Source organism: Bufo gargarizans, chromosome 1, assembly GCF_014858855.1.
Source record: "Bufo gargarizans isolate SCDJY-AF-19 chromosome 1, ASM1485885v1, whole genome shotgun sequence".
In the NCBI taxonomy this organism is placed as follows: domain Eukaryota; kingdom Metazoa; phylum Chordata; class Amphibia; order Anura; family Bufonidae; genus Bufo; species Bufo gargarizans.
The window spans coordinates 739,896,010-739,914,557 of record NC_058080.1 but is presented as its reverse complement, the minus strand read 5'-3'; the positions used below and the strand labels follow the sequence as shown (position 1 = coordinate 739,914,557).

The following is an 18,548-nucleotide window of genomic DNA, read 5'->3' as shown; positions in this document are numbered from 1 at the left end:
CCATGTCCCTTGGTCAATTCTCATTCTGACAATGTCTAGTCACTGCTGCCCGTGTCAGACTGTGCAGGAACGCACCCCGTTGGGTACTGCAACTCTCAAGTAAAGGGTATTCCCACTGTAGTTAGTTAAAGGGAATAACCACAGTAGGTACCTGACAGGCGGGTGTTTGGCGGCCAGAATTCCGGAAACATCCAAACGGCCACTTCTCCTGTAGCGGTAAATGGGAGGGGCAGGCCGAATTCGCTCGGTGCACCATGGTTCCTCTGGTCTGCAAGCCACTCCCCCTTTCAGTTGATCGCCAGGGCCAGGCGAGATGACCGTTAGGACGGCTGGCCCTGTCAATCAGATGAAAGGGGGGGGAAGCTAGGGAGGGTGCACAAAGTGACTTGGACCCACCCAGTGTGCACTGTAGGCCTCCTTTGCATATTAAGAAAAATCACAGTATCTCTGTAACTCCCCAAATGGGATAATGCCAATATCAATGTAATCGGCTCCGGCAGCCCCACTAAACATTGCGCCTGGTTTCTTATGGTTGTTCCTGGCGACATCCCCTTTCATTCGTGCAGTTCCAGGAGGAATGACAGAGGAACAACACAATGGAGCACACTGGGAAATGATACCCGGTCATTGTTATTTTATGGGAACTACAAGTATTTACTGACGGTGCTTATTAATTGAAAAGCAAATTATCAGTTGCAAGACTACTGAACCCCGAGATGTGGAACAGATGGACATTTGTGCCCCCAACCCCTACTGGTATTGTATCACATAATACACAGTACGCTGCTGCAGCCGCCCTCTGTTCTCATGGCGCCGGCTGCTATCATGTCACATCACTGGCGCTCAGTATCTCGTATAATTATAACGACTCCCCCTGCAGCCTCCTCTGTATATAAAGCACAGCAGACACCGTTTAATTTCCTGCCCCGATTTTGGTAACTTCATTTTATTGTGTGAATGTGTTTTTTGCCTTTTGTGTCCGATCCAATCATTGCCGTTTGTTCTGAACGTCTCCGCTGCTGCCTGTTCGCGGTTCTAGGCTTCTCCGCCGATGTGTAGTGCCAGCGTCCCGTGCATTCACGCTCTTGGTTAAATAAATACATTTTGAAATTCGCAAACGACGCCTGTCTTCATTCTGCGCGCAGTAACTGATCGGCCCCGTGGCCTCATGTGATACCGTTCATGTCAGAAGCTTTAGGCTAGGTCTACACGACGACATTTGTCGCGCAACATTTTGTTGCACTAATGTCGCGCGACAATTTTTATAATGGCAGTCTATGGTGTTGCACTGCAACATGCGACATGCTGCGACTGCGACGCAACAGTCGCAGAAAAATCCATCTCGAATGGATTTTCTGCGACTGTTGCGTCGCAGTCGCAGCATGTTGCAGTGCGACACCATAGACTGCCATAATAAAAAATGTCGCGCGACAAATGTCGTGTAGACCTAGCCTTAAACAGGACGGCCTGTGATTTAAAGGGGTTGTCTGGGTGTTTAATACTGATGGCCTATCCTCAGTATGAGGGCTCATTCACACAACCGTTTGTATTTTGTGGTCCGCAAAAAACTGATAACGTCCATGTGACATCCGTATTGCATCCGTCTTTTTGATCCATTGTAACAATGCCTATCCTTGTCCACAAAACGGACAAGAATAGTACATGTTCTATCTTTTTTTTGCGGAACAGCCATACTGAAATGCAATGCACACGAGTCATTTTAGTTGTTTTTTTGGCGGTTCCATTGAAGTTAATGGTTCCGCATACGGGCCGCAAAAAAGGAACATAGTGGGCACGGAAAAAAAATAAAAATGTTCGTGTGGATGAGCTCTATGTGATTGGTGAAGCTCTGACTCCTGGGTACCCTGCCGATCAGCTGTTTGAGTGGACTGGGGGCGCTCCAGAGAGTGCTGCCGCCTCTTCCAAGGCCATTGACGTCATGTTCATCGGTCACATGGCCTAGGGCAGGGTTAGGCAACTTACGGCACTCCAGCTGTTGTGAAACTACACCTCCCAGCATGCATACCTGCTCTGCTCCTTTAAGAACTCTCATAGAAATGAATGGAGCATGCTGGGAATTGTAGTTTCACAACAGCTGGAGTGCTGATCCCTGACCTAGGGGCGGCTCAGATCCATTTAAAGTGAATGGGGCTGAACTGCAATACTAAGTACAGTCTCTATCGGATTGATGGCGCTGTGCTTGTTAGGCTAAGAGTGCTGCAACAGCTGATGAGTTGGACCCCCACTGGTCAGCCACTGAGGACCTACCTATCCTGAGGGCATAAAGATGGTTTCACTGACTGGCCCTGTCAATCAATGTGCAGAGGGTGTGGCAGTTGCAGAGAGAGCTGAGCCTCTAGGTGTAACAGCAACGCCCCCGTTGCTCCTAGAGGCTCATTTCCATATAATAAAACTTTGTTTTCCACAGCAATGCGGGCACATATGAACATGGGACCAACACAGATGCCTTCAGCTGCCAAGTGCACATGTAACAGGTCAGCCGGTGTCATAGGGACAAAGCTGCTGACAGGGGTTGTCCTGATTGGTCATCCTCCCCAGACGTGTGAATGGAGCCTTACACGGAAAACAATTTGTGCATGGGCGTAGAGCACAGCGCAGGCACAGATCTTGCGCCGTACACCACACTAACATTTTAACATCACACATCAATTAATAGGCGTCCTCTAACAACCGACTGATGGGGGTCCTGATACTGGGCGGATAACAGCACCGAATGGCTGCTTTTCAGCAGAGTCTATGTTTCATTGAGAGAGGTTTACCGATTCTCATGGAAGAGACAGTGGTTGTATGAAGACTTATTTTGTAGCAATGCTCCATGGGAGAAAAAAAAGGATGCAAATCAGCAACTCCTGCAAAGGGAAGAGCGACCCATGCGTAGACCGCTGTTTCGAGGCTCTTGTCACTACAGTGCAGGGTACTGGTCGGCTGGATGAGATGCCGGAGACGCAGCTCCTAGGTGGTGGCGCTCTGGTTTGGCTGTTCAGTCTGTTGATGGCAATGAACCTGCAAGGTCCCCTCCTAGAGCAGGGATGCTCCACCTGCTGCCCTCCAGCTGTTGCAAAACCATAACTCCCAGCATGCCTTAATAACTGTAGGCTGTCTAGGGATGTTGGGAGTTGTAGTTTTGCAACAGCTGGAGGGCCGCAGGTGGAGCATCCCTTCTCTAGAGCCAGCGGTTCCTTCCTGTGGCACCCTCTAAAATGGCCCATAGCACTTAAAGCAGTCATCCTCAAACTGCGGCCCTCCAGCTGTTACAAAACTACAACTCCCAGCATGCCTGAATAGCCTACACAGGTATCAGCCTACAGCAGGGCATTGTGGGATTTGTAGTTTTACAACAGCTGGAGGGCCGCAGTTTGAGGATGCCTGACTTAAAGGTACACTCCATGCAAAATAGATACGCCGTGTCTTAATTATTGCAAGGCTTGAGGGGGCGGAGCATGACACAACAAAGAGAATAGTCATGCTCCTCCCCCTCCTGGCCTGCACAACCTATACCAAAGAGTATCAAATTCGCCCAGACCAGGCATGGCCAATCTGCGGCTCTCCAGCTGTTGTAAAACTACAATTCCCATCATGCCCTGCTGTAGGCAGACTGGGCATGCTGGGAGTTGTAGTTTTACAACAGCTGGAGAGCCGCAGTTTGCCCATCCCTGGCCTAGACTTCCTTCGGGGGCTCGTTCGCATTGGTGTTAGGGTCTATTCACACGTCCGCAATTCTGACGAATTGCAGACGATCCGCGGATCCGCAAAACACACACAGACGTCTGAATGGAGCCTTAGGCTTCTTTTAAAAATGTCCATTCTGTTTCAGGAGTAGAACAAGAAAAGGAGGACGTAACGGACCGCGCTCGACAAGCTCCGGTGACCGTATCGGGGTCCGTTAGGTTCTGCCAAGGTGTGCTTTAATGTCAACTGTGACAAAATCCGCGACGGTGCTGCAATCTGGATCCACAGCTACGGGCGAGTCTCGGATCTTATATACAACTGCATATTATATGGGAAAGTATATGACCCCTTCCCATATTACTTTATTGGATTTAATACATTGAATTTGCAAGTGTTCTTGATCCTTTCTTTAAGGTAATTCACGACATCTCAAACTTTTACAATTAAAATTAATTAGGTAAATATAAAGTTATGGTGGGGGGTACAGAATGTGAACATGCTCCCCCCCCCCCACAGTCAGTTGGTAGCTCCCGGGCTGGCTGTCACACGCGGTCAGCTGACCTCAGCGTGGGCGTTCCCGTAAAGGTGTGAATGCGTGCTCGCGCACGCGCGGCCGCCGCCTGACGTTGCTGCTACGTGCGCGCTCCCCGCTTGGCTGAACCGCCGGTGAATGATTTCTCCCAGCAGCTCCCGCGGCGGCCGCCTCCTCCTGCGCTCCCCGGACTGAACATGGCGTTCACGTTCGCGGCCTTCTGTTATATGCTGGCCCTGCTGCTCACCGCGGCGCTCATATTCTTCGCTATATGGCACGTAAGTATCCGGGACTGGGCGGAAAGTCCGGGGATGGCGGTGCTGAGCTGGCTTCTCCCCCTCCCCCCTCCCTCCTCCATTCTGGGTGCAAGGTTCACACTCTATCCCCACAGTGCCTGCTCTCCCTCAGTCACAGGGCTTGGAACTACGACTCCCAGCATCTATTTCATGAAGAGTATTCACCTGTTACATAGTAACGAAGATTGCCTCGCTGGCTGGGACTTGTAGTCCTTCAGCTGTAGTCCAGATAGGCGGGGAGCTTCCTGTCACAGCTTTTGATTTTCAGTTTTCAACACCTGCTTGGTGTGCTGGGATTTGTAGTTCATCACAGAATCTCTTTTATGCTGCATACTGTCTCGGGGAACTACAATCCCCAGCATCCCAAACTAAGTGGCATATAATAGATTTATTAGATGCGCCAAAACGTGCCGTCCTTATTCATCGAAGATTTTCTCGTGGTTTTCAGGATCTCTGCTTGCTGTTGGTGAAAGGGGGTGTTATACTTGTTTACATCTAGAGGATGAGCCCTTATGTTTGGACTCTGCTCAGAGAATCCTCCTAAGGGGGGGGGGGCGGATCAGCAGCCCTGATAGTTTGTTCCAATGTGTCAGCGATGCTTGCTGTGTCCCTTGCCACGTCAGAATCTTCATGACGGCGACTTGTGGCAAATCCACTCTGCATTTTGGCTCCAAACTGCGTCTGGTGCGGGTCCGGTCCTGTCTGCAAATTGGTGCAGATCAAGAGAAGTCTGCAGCAGATTACAGGTCGGGTTCTGTCCACGCGCCGGGAACATTTTCCGTGAGCGACGCGACCTGTGGTGCAGATTTTCCTGAGGCGGGAACAGTCGCAGGTTTATTCCGGATTCAGATTTTCCTATTGAAGTCAGAGAAGAAATTCCTAAATTTCTGCAGATTTTGCTGCCGATTACCCCTGGATCTGCAGGGCCTAATATAAAGGGGCTATCCGCTATTTGTAAATGATGACCTGACCCCTAGGCAACTGACATCCCTGACCGTCAGTCACGTGGCATGGGCACAGCTCATCCCCAGGGCCTCTCAAACAGCTGATCGGCAGGGGTCCCAGGGTGTCGGACCCCCACTGATCAGATGATGATGACCTGGACAAAAAAACACTGGTCACCTCCTCGAATGGTCACATGAAACGAGGCGTCATCATATGAGGAACCAGGTGATTATTATTATTATTTTTTTTCATGTTAAACTGTCCGTAATCAAATGTGCAACAAAATCCGCCAAGTTTGGTGCATATTTGCCGCTGCAGATTCTTATGAAGCTTGTGTCCTGTGTGGACATCCTAAAGGGGCATAGCAGCCATACGGACAGATGAGGGGGTGGCCGGGGGGGTATACATGATTACTGCCTCCATTGACATGAATCCTATCACAGAAGTCATATTTAGGCCTCATGAACACGACTGTTGTTGTGGTCCGCATCCATTCTGAGCCACATTTTTTTGTGGCTCGGGTGCGGACTTGTTCACTTCAATAGGGCTGCAAAAGATGCTGACAGCACTCCGACATCTAGTTGCTCCGTTCCGTGGCCCCACAAAAAAAAAAATATAGGCATCTCCTATTCTTGTCCGTTTTGCGGACAAGAAAAGGCATTTCTACAATGGGCCGCCTGTTCCATTCCGCAAATTGCGGAAGGCACATGGGTGGCTTCCTGTTTTTTGTTGACCGCAAAAAGCGGAACGGTTGTGTGCATGAGGCCTTAGGATGAGGTCCCTGATGTGTATGAACCTGGGGAGAACTGAAACCGAGCCCACATCGCCTCTTCTGACCTGACCTGGGAACCCATGTACGATACCCGTGTTTTCTGTATCGCAGGAGGTCGTCAGTAGTTGCTGACTGTATGGATTATGACTCTTTGGTTGCCATTAAAGCATGGTGGCTCAGTGGTTAGCACTGGTTTCTTGCAGCAATGGGATCCTGGGTCCATTCTTGGCACAGCCGCAGCTTTAGGTTACTTTCACACTCGCGTTTTGTACGGATCCGTTCAGATAATACAGCCGTCTGCATCCGTTCAGAACGGATCCGTTTGTATTATCTTTAACATAGCCAGGACGGATCCGTCTTGAACACCATTGAAAGTCAATGGAGGACGGATCCGTTTTCTATTGTGCCAGATTGTGTCAGTGAAAACGGATCCGTCCCCATTGCCTTACATTGTGTGTCAGGACGGATCCGTTTGGCTCAGTTTCATCAGACGGACACCAAAACGCTGCAAGCAGCGTTTTGTTGTCCGTCTCCAAAACGGAATGGAGGCAAACTGATGCATTCTGAGTGGATCCTTTTCCATTCAGAATGCATTAGGGCATAACTGATCCTTTTGGACCGCCTGTGAGAGCCCTGAACGGATCTCCCAAACGAAAAGCCAAAAAGAGTGTGAAAGTGGCCTTAAACTGCTCTGCTGAAAGGACACAGCGGTCAGCAGAATTTCGTGTCCAAGGCTGGTCTGAGCCATAGAGGACTTACAGCATGATATTCTTTGGACTTTGTCCTGGCGTCATAGACGGTTTCTCTGTGACCCTCCCTCGTTCAACTTTCAGTAGCATCTCGGATATTTTTGGTGATCACTTTATGCAGTAGAGCGAGTTTACCACATGTCCCTCTAGTGGATATTGAGTGTAACTGCATTGCCTTTTGGTGAAGGGAACCCTTGTCCAAAGCCCTATTAGGGACTCTATTCGCACGAAAACTGCTCAGATGGTGCAGGCTATCCATGTACATGCATACCTGCAGCAATCGCTGTGGCAGGCACTAATTGCATCTTTCCTCCTTCCTGCGGGATACCTAGCGTGTGTCCATACTAGGGCTGCAGTAAACGATTATTTTAGTAATCGAGTATTTTAATAAGAAAAAAAATAATGGACTGTTTTCCTTTATAAAAACTCATCAGACCCCCTGCAATTAGTCCCCAACACCCGTCGTGCCCCCCTGTGCGATCAGCCCAAGTGTTTTAGTTCGCCCAGTGCCATCAGCTCCTTTATCCCCCAGTGCCATCAGCCCCTCCATGCCATCCATTGCCGTGTCCCCCAGTGCCATCAGGGCAGCCCCTCCTTGTCCCCCAGATTTAATTTTTTATTTTTTTCTGAACCACGGTCAGTAACAATAAATACTGGTCTGTGCACAGACACATTAAAGTAAAGGGTTACATGCACTGCCCGTGAAAAAAACGGAAATGTGGACCAGGCCTTTGGGGGCGGCTTTGTGCAGCCCTCTGACTATGGAGGACTAGATAGCAGTCAGCACAGGCCAGCCATACACCCAGCAAATAAATGGTAAGAAAATAGATTTTAGGTGAAGGAATGTTTCTTTACTTATATGTATTTTTTTTCTTTTCCCAGATCATCGCATTTGATGAACTGAAGACAGACTACAAGAATCCTATAGACCAATGCAACACGCTGAACCCTGTAAGTCACAGACCACCTTATTTGCTGTCATTTGTCACGCTCCGTTCTTGCTCTGTCTGTGATATTTGGTGTCTGTGGCAGCTGCGTCACAAAATGGGGCGATGTGGTGACGGCAGAGGAACTGTCCCACTTAGCAGCGTTGAGCCTGTAGAGGCTGTCCTACATTGTGGGTGATGAGATTGGGTGACAGGTGGATCGGCAGCCAACACCTGGTGTAACATTTCTCTTTCCTGCGTAACGTCCATTAGTGGAGACGTGGATCTGCCTCAATTTTCATCCCTCCCACCCCTGCTTTCCCTAGAAGATAAGAGGTGGCAGGTTATGGGGCAGCCGCTTATCTCCTTACTATAGCATACACAATGATCTAGGTTCAGCAGGCTTTAAAGATTTTAAAGTGTCCTGAGGGTTCCACTAAGACAGTGATGGCTAACCTCTGGCACTCCAGCTGTAGTGAAACTATGACTCCCAGCATGCTCCATTTATTTCTATGGCGTTCTTAGAACAGCCAAGCACGTGTACATCTTGGAAGTCGTAGTTTTGCCACAGCTGTAGTGCCGGAGAGTAGCCATCACAGCCCTAAGACATCCTCTCTCCATTCATTACACCCACGTTCTAGCAGCAGTGCCGGCTAATTACAGCTTAATCCCGTTCACTTGGTTAGGGCGAAGCTGCAATGTCCGGCACCATCTCTACTATGTAGATGGCATGCAGGTGGACGGCCCCATGCGCACAGTGAAGATGCCGCAGCGCTCACACAAACCGATCCTGGAAGATGCCTTTCATCCTCTCCTTTTCACCAGTTTGGCAGTGTTTATTAAAGGGGTTAGCTGCAATTTTTTTTTTACTGGTCCGCCATTATGTCATTAAGCACTTTACCAGTGATAATGCTGAAAATATTACTACCAGCGCTGCACGCCCCAGTATAACTAGTTGCGGCCACTTACTGGTTCATGTGCTGAATGTACAGCATGTGATCCGGGAAGCGGCCACAATCTAATTACATCAGGGAGCACAGCGCCGGCCTGGTAGGAATATTTTCAGCATTATTACTGCTTAATCACATGAAGGGATTAAATTTTTTTTTTTTTGCAGATGCCTCCATTAAAAAGGTTGCCCCATCTGGGACATTGATAATATAACAGCATTTGGAGTGCTGGAGTTTGCAGATCCCTCTGCTAGGGTCCTAGTGTCAGATAGGTACGGGTCCCTGCTCCTGTCTAGAAGATTGGGCCCCTGAAGTGAAGGAGAGCACACTGAGCAACATACTCTCCTTTCTTCACTATAGGAGTTGCCAAAACCGCTTGCGCTGCTATTTTCGGAAGTCCCATAGTAGTGAATGGAGAGAGCAAGTGCGTCCACCTCTGTTCACTGCTGCAGGACTGCTGAAAATAGCCGATCCAGCACTCAGCTATTTTTGGAGTGTATGCACGGCTGATCGGTTTGCTTCGTGGGTCCCACATTGAATAATGTTGCACATAAGTCATACTCGCTCTTATTTTATATAACTGTGCTTAGAACCTATGGATTCTGCTAACTGGGATGGTCCCTTTAAGTCGGACTGGCGCGTATTCTGTCGGTGTCGTACGTTTTCTGGTTATTACTTTCCCTCTCGCCGCTCTTTTACACTAACATTCTTTCAATCTGCTTTTTACTCTGTCGCAAACAAAAGACATTTGAAAAGCTGAAAAAGATTAAAAGAGTGAAAATTGCACTGAAGGTGTGTACGTTCCCTTCACTGTTCAGTCCCCACATTTTGTTTTTAGGAACATTTGTTTGTATGAATATTTTCCTCCATCTGCCGTTCGTTTTTTTTTTGTTTTTTTTCCCCCCTGTTTAACATGCCTGATCCATCCGCATCCTCAGATTAAGGCCTCGTGCACACGGCCGTGTTGCGGCCCTCGATCACGGATGCTGACCCATTCACTTGAACATGTTCTATTTTTTTGTGCGGTGCGGACGGATCACGGACCCATTCAAGTTAAATGGGCCTCGATCCGTCCCAGCTGCCGCACGAAGGTTGCCCGTGCATTGGGGACAGCAAATTGCGGTCCCTAATGCATGGAACGGCCGCCCAGTGGAAGTGTGCATGAGGCCTTACATCTAACCTGTTATCTGCTGACATGGAAAAACTTGATTTTGCCTGCTGACTTCAAAGAAAAACTGTTATCTGCCTTCAGGCTTCTCCTTTAAACCCACATACACCCCCAAAACAAAAAGAGGATTCAAAATTCTATTAACCTAAATTATAATAAACTTTTTTTTTTAAGTGGATTTTTCAACATCGGGGGGAGATACTGGGCTCATGGGCTTAACATAGAGGACTGGTCAGCTCTCCGGTGTGTGGAGTAATGTAGTATAGAGGTCCTGTTAGTTTTTCTGACCTCTCTGCTTTTAGGAACTAATTGCATTCTCCATAAAATAAAGATGGGAGTGATTTTTAATTTTTTTTAATTTTTTTTTTTGCAACTCTGCATTGTGCTGTTCCTCCGTTATGTACCCCTAGAAATGTTCTGTCGAAACTAGCATATTTGCATTCCCCAGAGGAATAATAGAGTAGTTACAAAAATTGAGCCAAAGTTGAGTCCAGATGTGTTGGGTAGCTTCTGCAGCAGATTTTTGCCAAGAACCATTGTCAGAGCTGCAGCCGATCTATTGCAAGATGCACCGCCAGGCCCCGTTGACTATAACAGGACCCAGACTGTTTTCGGTGAGCAGCAGCACTAATGCCGCAAACGGCCCGGGTCCTTGACAGGTCCCATTAAAGTCAGTGGGCTCCGGCGGGGAGAGGGAGGGTAGTATCCGGCTTCAGCAGCTCCTCTATTATTCCTCCGGCTGGCTATTCCTCTGCTGGAAGATCTTAGCACTAATATTTTTGGCCGTAGGCCTCCATTATAATGAATCAAAATGAAATGCCTCAAAAGGTTTCAGTTCTGAATTTTGCTATTTTCTGTTATAAGCATATTATTATAGAAAGCTATAACGGAATTGAAAACATCGATGTGGATGGGGGGCCCCCCCCCCCCCCCCCTTCCTTAAAGTTATGAAATGTCTCAATAGTTACATAATATCTGGAATCCTTTTAGGTTCAGCTCTGTTATCAATACATAGTAACCTAGGGGAGCACAGGGTATTGCCCAGCCAGCACTGGGAAAAATTATACCGCTGTTACGAAGCTTATAAGAGTGTATTGTAGGCAGAAAGTCCATGACCGGGACCTACTTTTCAAAACTTTTTTTTAATTTTTAATAGAAAAATGCCCTCCCTGCTGCCTCTAACATGCATCTATAATGCGCTCGAAATCTTCAGAAGGCATTTCACAGTTTGATCGCGCGTCATTGTCACACTTATTATACTTTATAACAAGATTTGACATCACTTGTGAATTGATTTCACCATCGTATTATTCACCGTGAGGCTATTAATATGCATGGAAAGCCGTGTGTGATATTAACCCAGGAATGTGCACGATTGAGGGGTTGTGTTCTGTGCTGACACAAAGGTTCAGGGAGCTCCACAGGCTGCCACGATTCCCGGGAAGGGACACTTTAGATCCAGTGGATACGGTCGATGCCTCGCCTGTTTTATACCCGTTCCCAGCTGCATCTGGAGAGATTATGTGACCGGCGGATCTTCCTTTATCAGGATTAGGGCATTTCTGCCTTCCCAGCTGTTCTTATATTACAGGTCTCTGTGAGCGGCTGCAGGTTTTACTAGAATGTTCCAGCCGGATTGATCTGTATAGAATCTTCCTATTATTTGGAATCAAACAGTCAAGAAAATATCTCCATCACAGGATAAAATGTTTACATTATGACCATTAGTTATTGGGCAGCGTCTGATAATCCAGCACCTCTGAGGGTGCACTGTTGCCAGATAGGAGGAAGATGCATTTTGTCTTCACTTCTAATAAATACAACTACTGTTCTGAAGGGCCCCCATCTTCCCAGGAGGAAGTGCTGGAGTCATTAGTGTACAGCAGTTTGTAGGGTGACTTCATCGGTCCCCACTGTCAGCTCCTAGTGTGAATAGGATGCAAATCTGCATTGAAAACCCTGAAGCTAGCTTAAGTGTGAGTGCAGCTCTGGAGTATAATACAGGAAGTAACTCGGGATCAGTACAGGATAAGTAATGTTTGTACACAGTGACTGCACCAGCAGAATAGTGAGTGCTGCTCTGGAGTATAATACAGGATGTAACACAGGATCAGTACAGGATAAGTAATGTATGTACACAGTGACTGCACCAGCAGAATAGTGAGTGCAGCTCTGGAGTATAATACAGGATGTAACTCAGGATCAGTACAGGATAAGTAATGTATGTACACAGTGACTGCACCAGCAGAATAGTGAGTGCAGCTCTGGAGTATAATACAGGATGTAACTCAGGACCAGTACAGGATATGTAATGTATGTACACAGTGACTGCACCAGCAGAATAGTGAGTGCAGCTCTGGAGTATAATACAGGATGTAACTCAGGATCAGTACAGGATAAGTAATGTATGTACACAGTGACTGCACCAGCAGAATAGTGAGTGCAGCTCTGGAGTATAATACAGGATGTAACTCAGGACCAGTACAGGATAAGTAATGTATGTACACAGTGACTGCACCAGCAGAATAGTGAGTGCAGCTCTGGAGTATAATACAGGATGTAACTCAGGATCAGTACAGGATAAGTAATGTATGTACACAGTGACTGCACCAGCAGAATAGTGAGTGCATCTCTGGAGTATAATACAGGATGTAACTCAGGATCAGTACAGGATAAGTAATGTATGTACACCGTGACTGCACCAGCAGAATAGTGAGTGCAGCTCTGGAGTATAATACAGGATGTAACACAGGATCAGTACAGGATAAGTAATGTATGTACACAGTGATAATGTGATGATACCCCAGTGCACATTATGTATCACACAGCCTGTTTAATGTCTGTTACCGATATGTCATGCATGCATTTGCACTGTTTTCCTGATATCTCTGCAGCTTCAGGCACAATCAGGTTTATTCCAGAACTGTGTGTAATATGAGTTAACCATTTGTCCTTATCGGCAGTATCGATCTTATTATAAGCTGCGGGCAGTAATGTAGTATAGTATGTACAGTTTTTTTCCAATTTTTTTTATACAGGAGCTCCTATCTGCAGGAAGGCTTTAACCTCAGATTTGGACACCTGTGCTCAGCAGTAGGTGTAGGCTCCCTGCACATCTTGAAGGGAACCCGTCCGGACCTTTATTCGAGGGCAGCATGGTGTAGCGACAAGGACCCTGATCTCAATTGTCTTTTCATTAATGTGAAGTTGTTTTTTAGAATACACAAGGAAAAACTGCTCTGCAGCAAGGACTCCAGTGAGTATCCGTGACGTGGGCTCCCACCGCCCTCCAGAAGCTTATGGCCAATCTGCCACAGAAAAGCCCCCCGTGGGAGCCTATGTCATGAATACTCCAGACTCCTTCCTACACAGCAGATTCTGTCCATGACTTTAAATTACGGTACCATAACTTATTACCCCTAAAAGTGGACAGCATCTAGACCTAGCAATGTGCAAATGATGTAGAGAAGGAAAGGGTCGCAGGATCATGTACCCGCAGCCAGCTCCAAAAGGGGATTTAGGACTACTGCTGAGCACCACTTCTCTTTGAGGTCGGTGTAGTTCCCACTTCCCCCCCACCAGTGTTATTTTCTGACACATTGCAGTTCCCCTTTATGTGTGTACTGGGACAAAGGGCTTATGGTGCCTAGGAGGGGGGCCTCTCTGATGTCTTGTGTATGGAGACGTCTGTGGGACTGATGTAAATGTTCTCTTGTCACTCTCTTGCAGCTTGTGCTTCCCGAGTATCTCATCCATGCGTTCTTCTGTGTCATGTTTCTGTGTGCAGCAGAGTGGTTAACGCTCAGTTTAAACATGCCCCTGTTGGCGTACCACATTTGGAGGTAACGTGCATTTCTCTCACTTGTATGACTGTCGAAACATTTCCTTCCTTACTGTACAAAAACTGGAATGATGTTATGGTGCCGTGGCCTCCCAGCTGTTATGAAACTGCAACACCCAGCCGAGCACTGTAGGGGCTCGCTAGGAGTTGTAGTTTCACAACGGCTGGAGAGCTGCATCAAGTGCATCTTCTCACGGACACAAAAATCACCAGAAAATGTATTTATTGGGGTTCCCTGGGCCACCAATATTTAATCAGCGAAGATTTGACCAGGGGGACCCCCGCTAATCAGCACAATTCAAGTGAATGGGACCAACTGCAATACCAGGGACAGTTATTACAAAATGTTTGTGCCTAGTAGTAAAAATGAAGGCGATGTGGTGGTGCGATATGACCCCGCCATAAGCTGAATAGTGGGGGTGACAGCCTCCTAAAACCTCTTTAAAGAAATCTTTAGTTACCCTGTTGGTCATTTTCTATGGGTTAAAAATTTTGCAAGTAGCAGAAATGTATCACAAAGACCCCACTCGTTCCAGATCTTCTATCGTCCATTTTGCAGAGAAAATCCTCATGTTTCGTGTGTGGATTTCACTCTATACATTCCAAGGGTGAAACTCACAACTGTTTGAAATGCTGTGGATTAGAAAATCTGCCCCATGTGGTTGGATTAGAAAATCCTGTACAAATGTGTTGTACTGTAAATTGCATATGTAAAAAGGTTTAATTTTTTTGTTACTGATAAGCCTCAGGATAAGTAATCAGTATCAGATTGGTGGGGGCCCGGTGACCCCGCTGATCAGCTGTTTCAGGAAGCAGAGGATGCAGCTGGAAATAGAAGGTCCCGTCCACGTGTGGTGGCCATGCCGGGGGTACTGCACTTCAGCTCCCATTTAAGTGAATAGAAGGTGAGCTGAAATACGCTGGTGCCAAAAACTACAGTGGACAAACCTTCCATCCACTTTATAGTTTCCGGCGCTGACTGCTGCCCAAAACAGCTGATTGGTAGGGGTGCGGGGTGTTGGACCCCCACTATCTCACCACTAAAGTGAATGAGGATGCAGTACCACACACGACCTGTGGACATGGGTGGTGCTGTTTTTGTTATCCTCCACGACCCATTGAAGGTTTTTGTTACCACTCAGTGCATAGTATTACTGTGACGTTAAATGATCCAAATCTTATTTTAGGCCTCGTGCACGCGACTGTTTTGGTCCGCATCTGAGCTGCAGTTTTTGCATCTTGGATGCGGACCCATTCACTTCAATGGGGCCGCTAAAGATGCGGACAGCACTCCGTGTTCTGTCCGCATCCGTTGCTCTGTTCCGCGGTCCGCAAAAAAAATATAACCTGTCCTATTCTTGTCCGTTTTGCGGACAAGAATAGGCAGGTATATCAATTGCTGTCCGTGCCGTTCCGCAAATTGCGGATGGCACTCGTGTGCATTCAACAAAACGGTCGTGTGCATGAGGCCTTAAAATGAGAGTTTGACCATTGACATCTGTGCGGTCACACTATGATAGTCCAGTAATGTTCCCTCTTGTTTGCAGGTACATGAGCAGGCCGGTCATGAGCTGCCCCGGGCTTTATGACCCCACAACCATTATGAATGCAGACATCCTAGCATATTGTCAGAAGGAGGGATGGTGTAAACTAGCTTTTTACCTGCTTTCATTTTTCTACTATCTTTATGGGTAAGTTGTGTTTTGTATCTGTGCTTTAAGAGGTTGGTGCCAAGTTCTGCGCCATTAGCTATGAAAGCCATGCCCCTTGGGTCAGCAAGCCTTACCCCCCCCCCCCCCCCCCCGTCCATAAGAGTGATGCTGTGTCATTCAGCCTTCTCCCGCAACCACTGCGCTGGATTTCCTGACATTCTGCACCTGCGCAGAGGGGAGGCACAGGCATGCAGGTCAAGGGGGTGGGGCCTATTATGCACCACAGTTCTGGTATAAAAATCTGTCCCAAACTAAGCCAACCAATGGTTGGTACTGAGTCAGAGGAAAGTGTCTGTCCCTGCACCAGTTTTATCATCCAGCCCGTCTAAGCTCACACCGTCTATGGTTTGCTCCAAGGCCACGTGAACAATAAACGTGTCGTCGCTGGCCTAGGAAAAACGGAGAGAAGGCTGTGCTTTCTCTAACAGCTGATTGTGGGGGTCCCGGGTGTTGGACCCCCACCGATCAGATACTGATAACCTATCCAGAGGGAAAGGTCAATAGTTAAAAAAAAAAATCTCAGAAAACCCCTTTGAATACATATTGGTCAACATTAACTCTATAGTGACCAACCCCTTTTAATACAGATTTTATACCGTACTGTGATTAAGGCTCTTTACTCACTTATGTGGTTCCCATAGAGTTTGATTATGAAATACTGCTAAGGAAGAAGTATAATACGGCCAACACAAAGGGGTTGTTCTACCACAGCACTCCATGTCCATATGGCGGTCAAATGAATGGCCAACTAGTTATCGCATGGACAGGTCTTACAGAGCAGCTCTCTGTCCTGGCTACAGCGAGCCTCTCGAAGGGTCCATTCACACGTCTGCAAATTGGGTCCGCGTCCGTTCCGCAATTTTGTGGAACAGGTGCGGACTCATTCATTTTTAATGGGTCTGGAAAAGATGCCGACAGCACACAGTGTGCTGTCCGCATCCGCACTTCTGTTCCGTGGCCCTGCCAAAAAAAAATAATAAAAAAATAGAACATGTCCTATTCTTGTCGGCAGACACTGACAAGAAAAGGCATTTCTATCATAGTGCCGGCCATGTGCGGTCCGCAAAATGCGGAACGCACCTGGCCGCTGTCTGTCTTTTGCGGATCCACAATTTGCGGACGTGTGAATGGACCCTGAAGAGCTCATGCACACGATTGGTTTGCAGTCTGCATATTTTGATCCACTGTCTGTGTGCATTCTGCTGAACAGAACACCTGGCCCCAATAGAACAGTCCCATACTTGTCAGTAATGCAGACAATAATAAGACGTGTTCTATTTTAAAGGGAACCTGTCACCTGGATTTTGGGTATAGAGCTGAGGACATGGGTTGCTAGATGGCCACTAGCAAATCCGCAATACACAGTCCCTATAGCTCTGTGTGCTTTTATTGTGCAAAAAAAAAAAAAGATTTGATTCATATGCAAATTAACCTGAGAGGAGTCCTGTCCCTGACTCATCTAAGGTTAATTTGCATATGTATCAAATCGTTTTTTATACACAATAAAAGCACACAGAGCTATGGGGACTGGGTATTGCAGATGATCTAGCAACCCATGTCCTCAGCTCTATACACAAAATCCCTGTGACAGGTTCCCTTTAAACTTGCAGAATGGCCCATGTGGACACAGAACGCACGCGGAGTCATTTCTGTTTTATTTCTCTATTGAAGTGAATGGTTCTGCATATGGGTGGCAAAAAAAGGGAACAGACTAGAAAAAAAAAGTGTGCATGAGCCCTAAGGCCCTGTCTTGTCCGTGCACTGCATTTTTGCCCATTCATTTAACCTGCAAGATGCTGCTATCCCTGCAGACCCACAGCAATTCCTAGTCCTCAGGTTACCCCTGGTTCAGTATTAGAGCTGTAGGTCCTTCATGTGTTTTATTGACGATGTATTTTTACCCATGAAGTCTATATTACATGCTACCATATAAAATCTAAATATAGTTTGGGTCCATAGCAACCTGTGGCGCACCCCCTTTTGTGACTACAACTCTCGGCATGTCCTTGCAGCTGCAGGCTTCACAAAAGCTAGGAGTCACAGGTTGTAGCTACATTTAGATCTTGTAAGGTCCATTCTTACCGTAGAAGCTTTGATATGACTCTGAGCATAAACATATCTTACATATTGTATTTTCATCCTGTCCCGTTTTTTTTTTTTTTTTTTCTTTCCTTGCAGCATGATCTACGTTTTGGTGAGCTCCTAAAAAACATAGAAGACGCTGGTTGAATTTAATTGCATGCAAAGCTGTAAACACTATAGGCGTTTGATCCGACGAGATCCTACTACAGCGGCCAATGGGTTCCCTAGTCTGCGTATATACTTGATGGGGGGAAACAAGGCTTCCAACTTTTGAAGGGCCGTCACATTTTGTGTCGGTGGGAAGATGATTTTCATGTTTTACAAAGACTGGGAAATTGTGTATATATATCTTTCTTTCGGTTTGTTTCCTCTAAACTGTTGCTATATTTTTTTGTTTGCCATGATATTTCTGCTTGTGTGAAATGTCCTGCACTGACGTTATAGACTTGGCCTCAATGGCTGAAGGAATTGGTTTCACGTTCAGTGCTCAGTGTGTGATTCTGAGTCAAGTTTTGCCCCTTTTTGTATGAACCTGTAGGATCCATTTAGCAAATACATTTTTTTTAAATTTAAAAATGCTCTATCTGCGCATTGTTTTTTTGGCAGATGTGTGACGTGGCCTGTGCCACTAATGACCCTAAAGCATGTGAAACAGTTAGGAATAACACATGCGTGGCTGCTGGACACTTCCTAATGCTGCATGTCCTTTCCTGGTAGAATTTACATTAAGTTTACTGATCCCTTCCCATTGCTGCAGCAAACAGCTTCTCGTGATGACTTGGAGATCTTGCAGCCCCATGCAGACTTCACCATCACTGGTACCTCCTCAGCAGATTGTATTACACGAAAGAAAACATACAGGTACATTATAAAGAAGTTATCCAT

At 46.9% G+C, this 18,548-nt stretch overlaps 1 protein-coding gene across 1 annotated transcript; it reads left to right on the top strand.

Annotated features, from left to right (window-relative positions):
• The first annotated feature begins 4,312 nt into the window (after nucleotides 1-4,312).
• Nucleotides 4,313-18,239, top strand: CNIH1 (cornichon family AMPA receptor auxiliary protein 1). Its single transcript, XM_044292988.1, has 5 exons — nucleotides 4,313-4,500; nucleotides 7,867-7,935; nucleotides 13,758-13,870; nucleotides 15,417-15,560; nucleotides 17,760-18,239. Exons 1-5 carry the CDS (start codon nucleotides 4,420-4,422, stop codon nucleotides 17,785-17,787), a joined length of 435 nt encoding a protein of 144 aa, XP_044148923.1. The 5' UTR covers nucleotides 4,313-4,419; the 3' UTR covers nucleotides 17,788-18,239.
• Nucleotides 18,240-18,548: the final 309 nt, after the last annotated feature.

What these genes read in the sequence shown, in the direction of transcription:
- CNIH1 (XM_044292988.1), top strand. Translation starts at nt 4,420, where the DNA reads ATGGCGTTCACGTTCGCGGCCTTCTGTTATATGCTGGCCCTGCTGCTC. An exon ending in TATTCTTCGCTATATGGCAC is followed by an intron (nt 4,501 to 7,866) that starts GTAAGTATCCGG and finishes TTCTTTTCCCAG; the next exon opens with ATCATCGCATTTGATGAACT. An exon ending in TTGGCGTACCACATTTGGAG is followed by an intron (nt 13,871 to 15,416) that starts GTAACGTGCATT and finishes TCTTGTTTGCAG; the next exon opens with GTACATGAGCAGGCCGGTCA.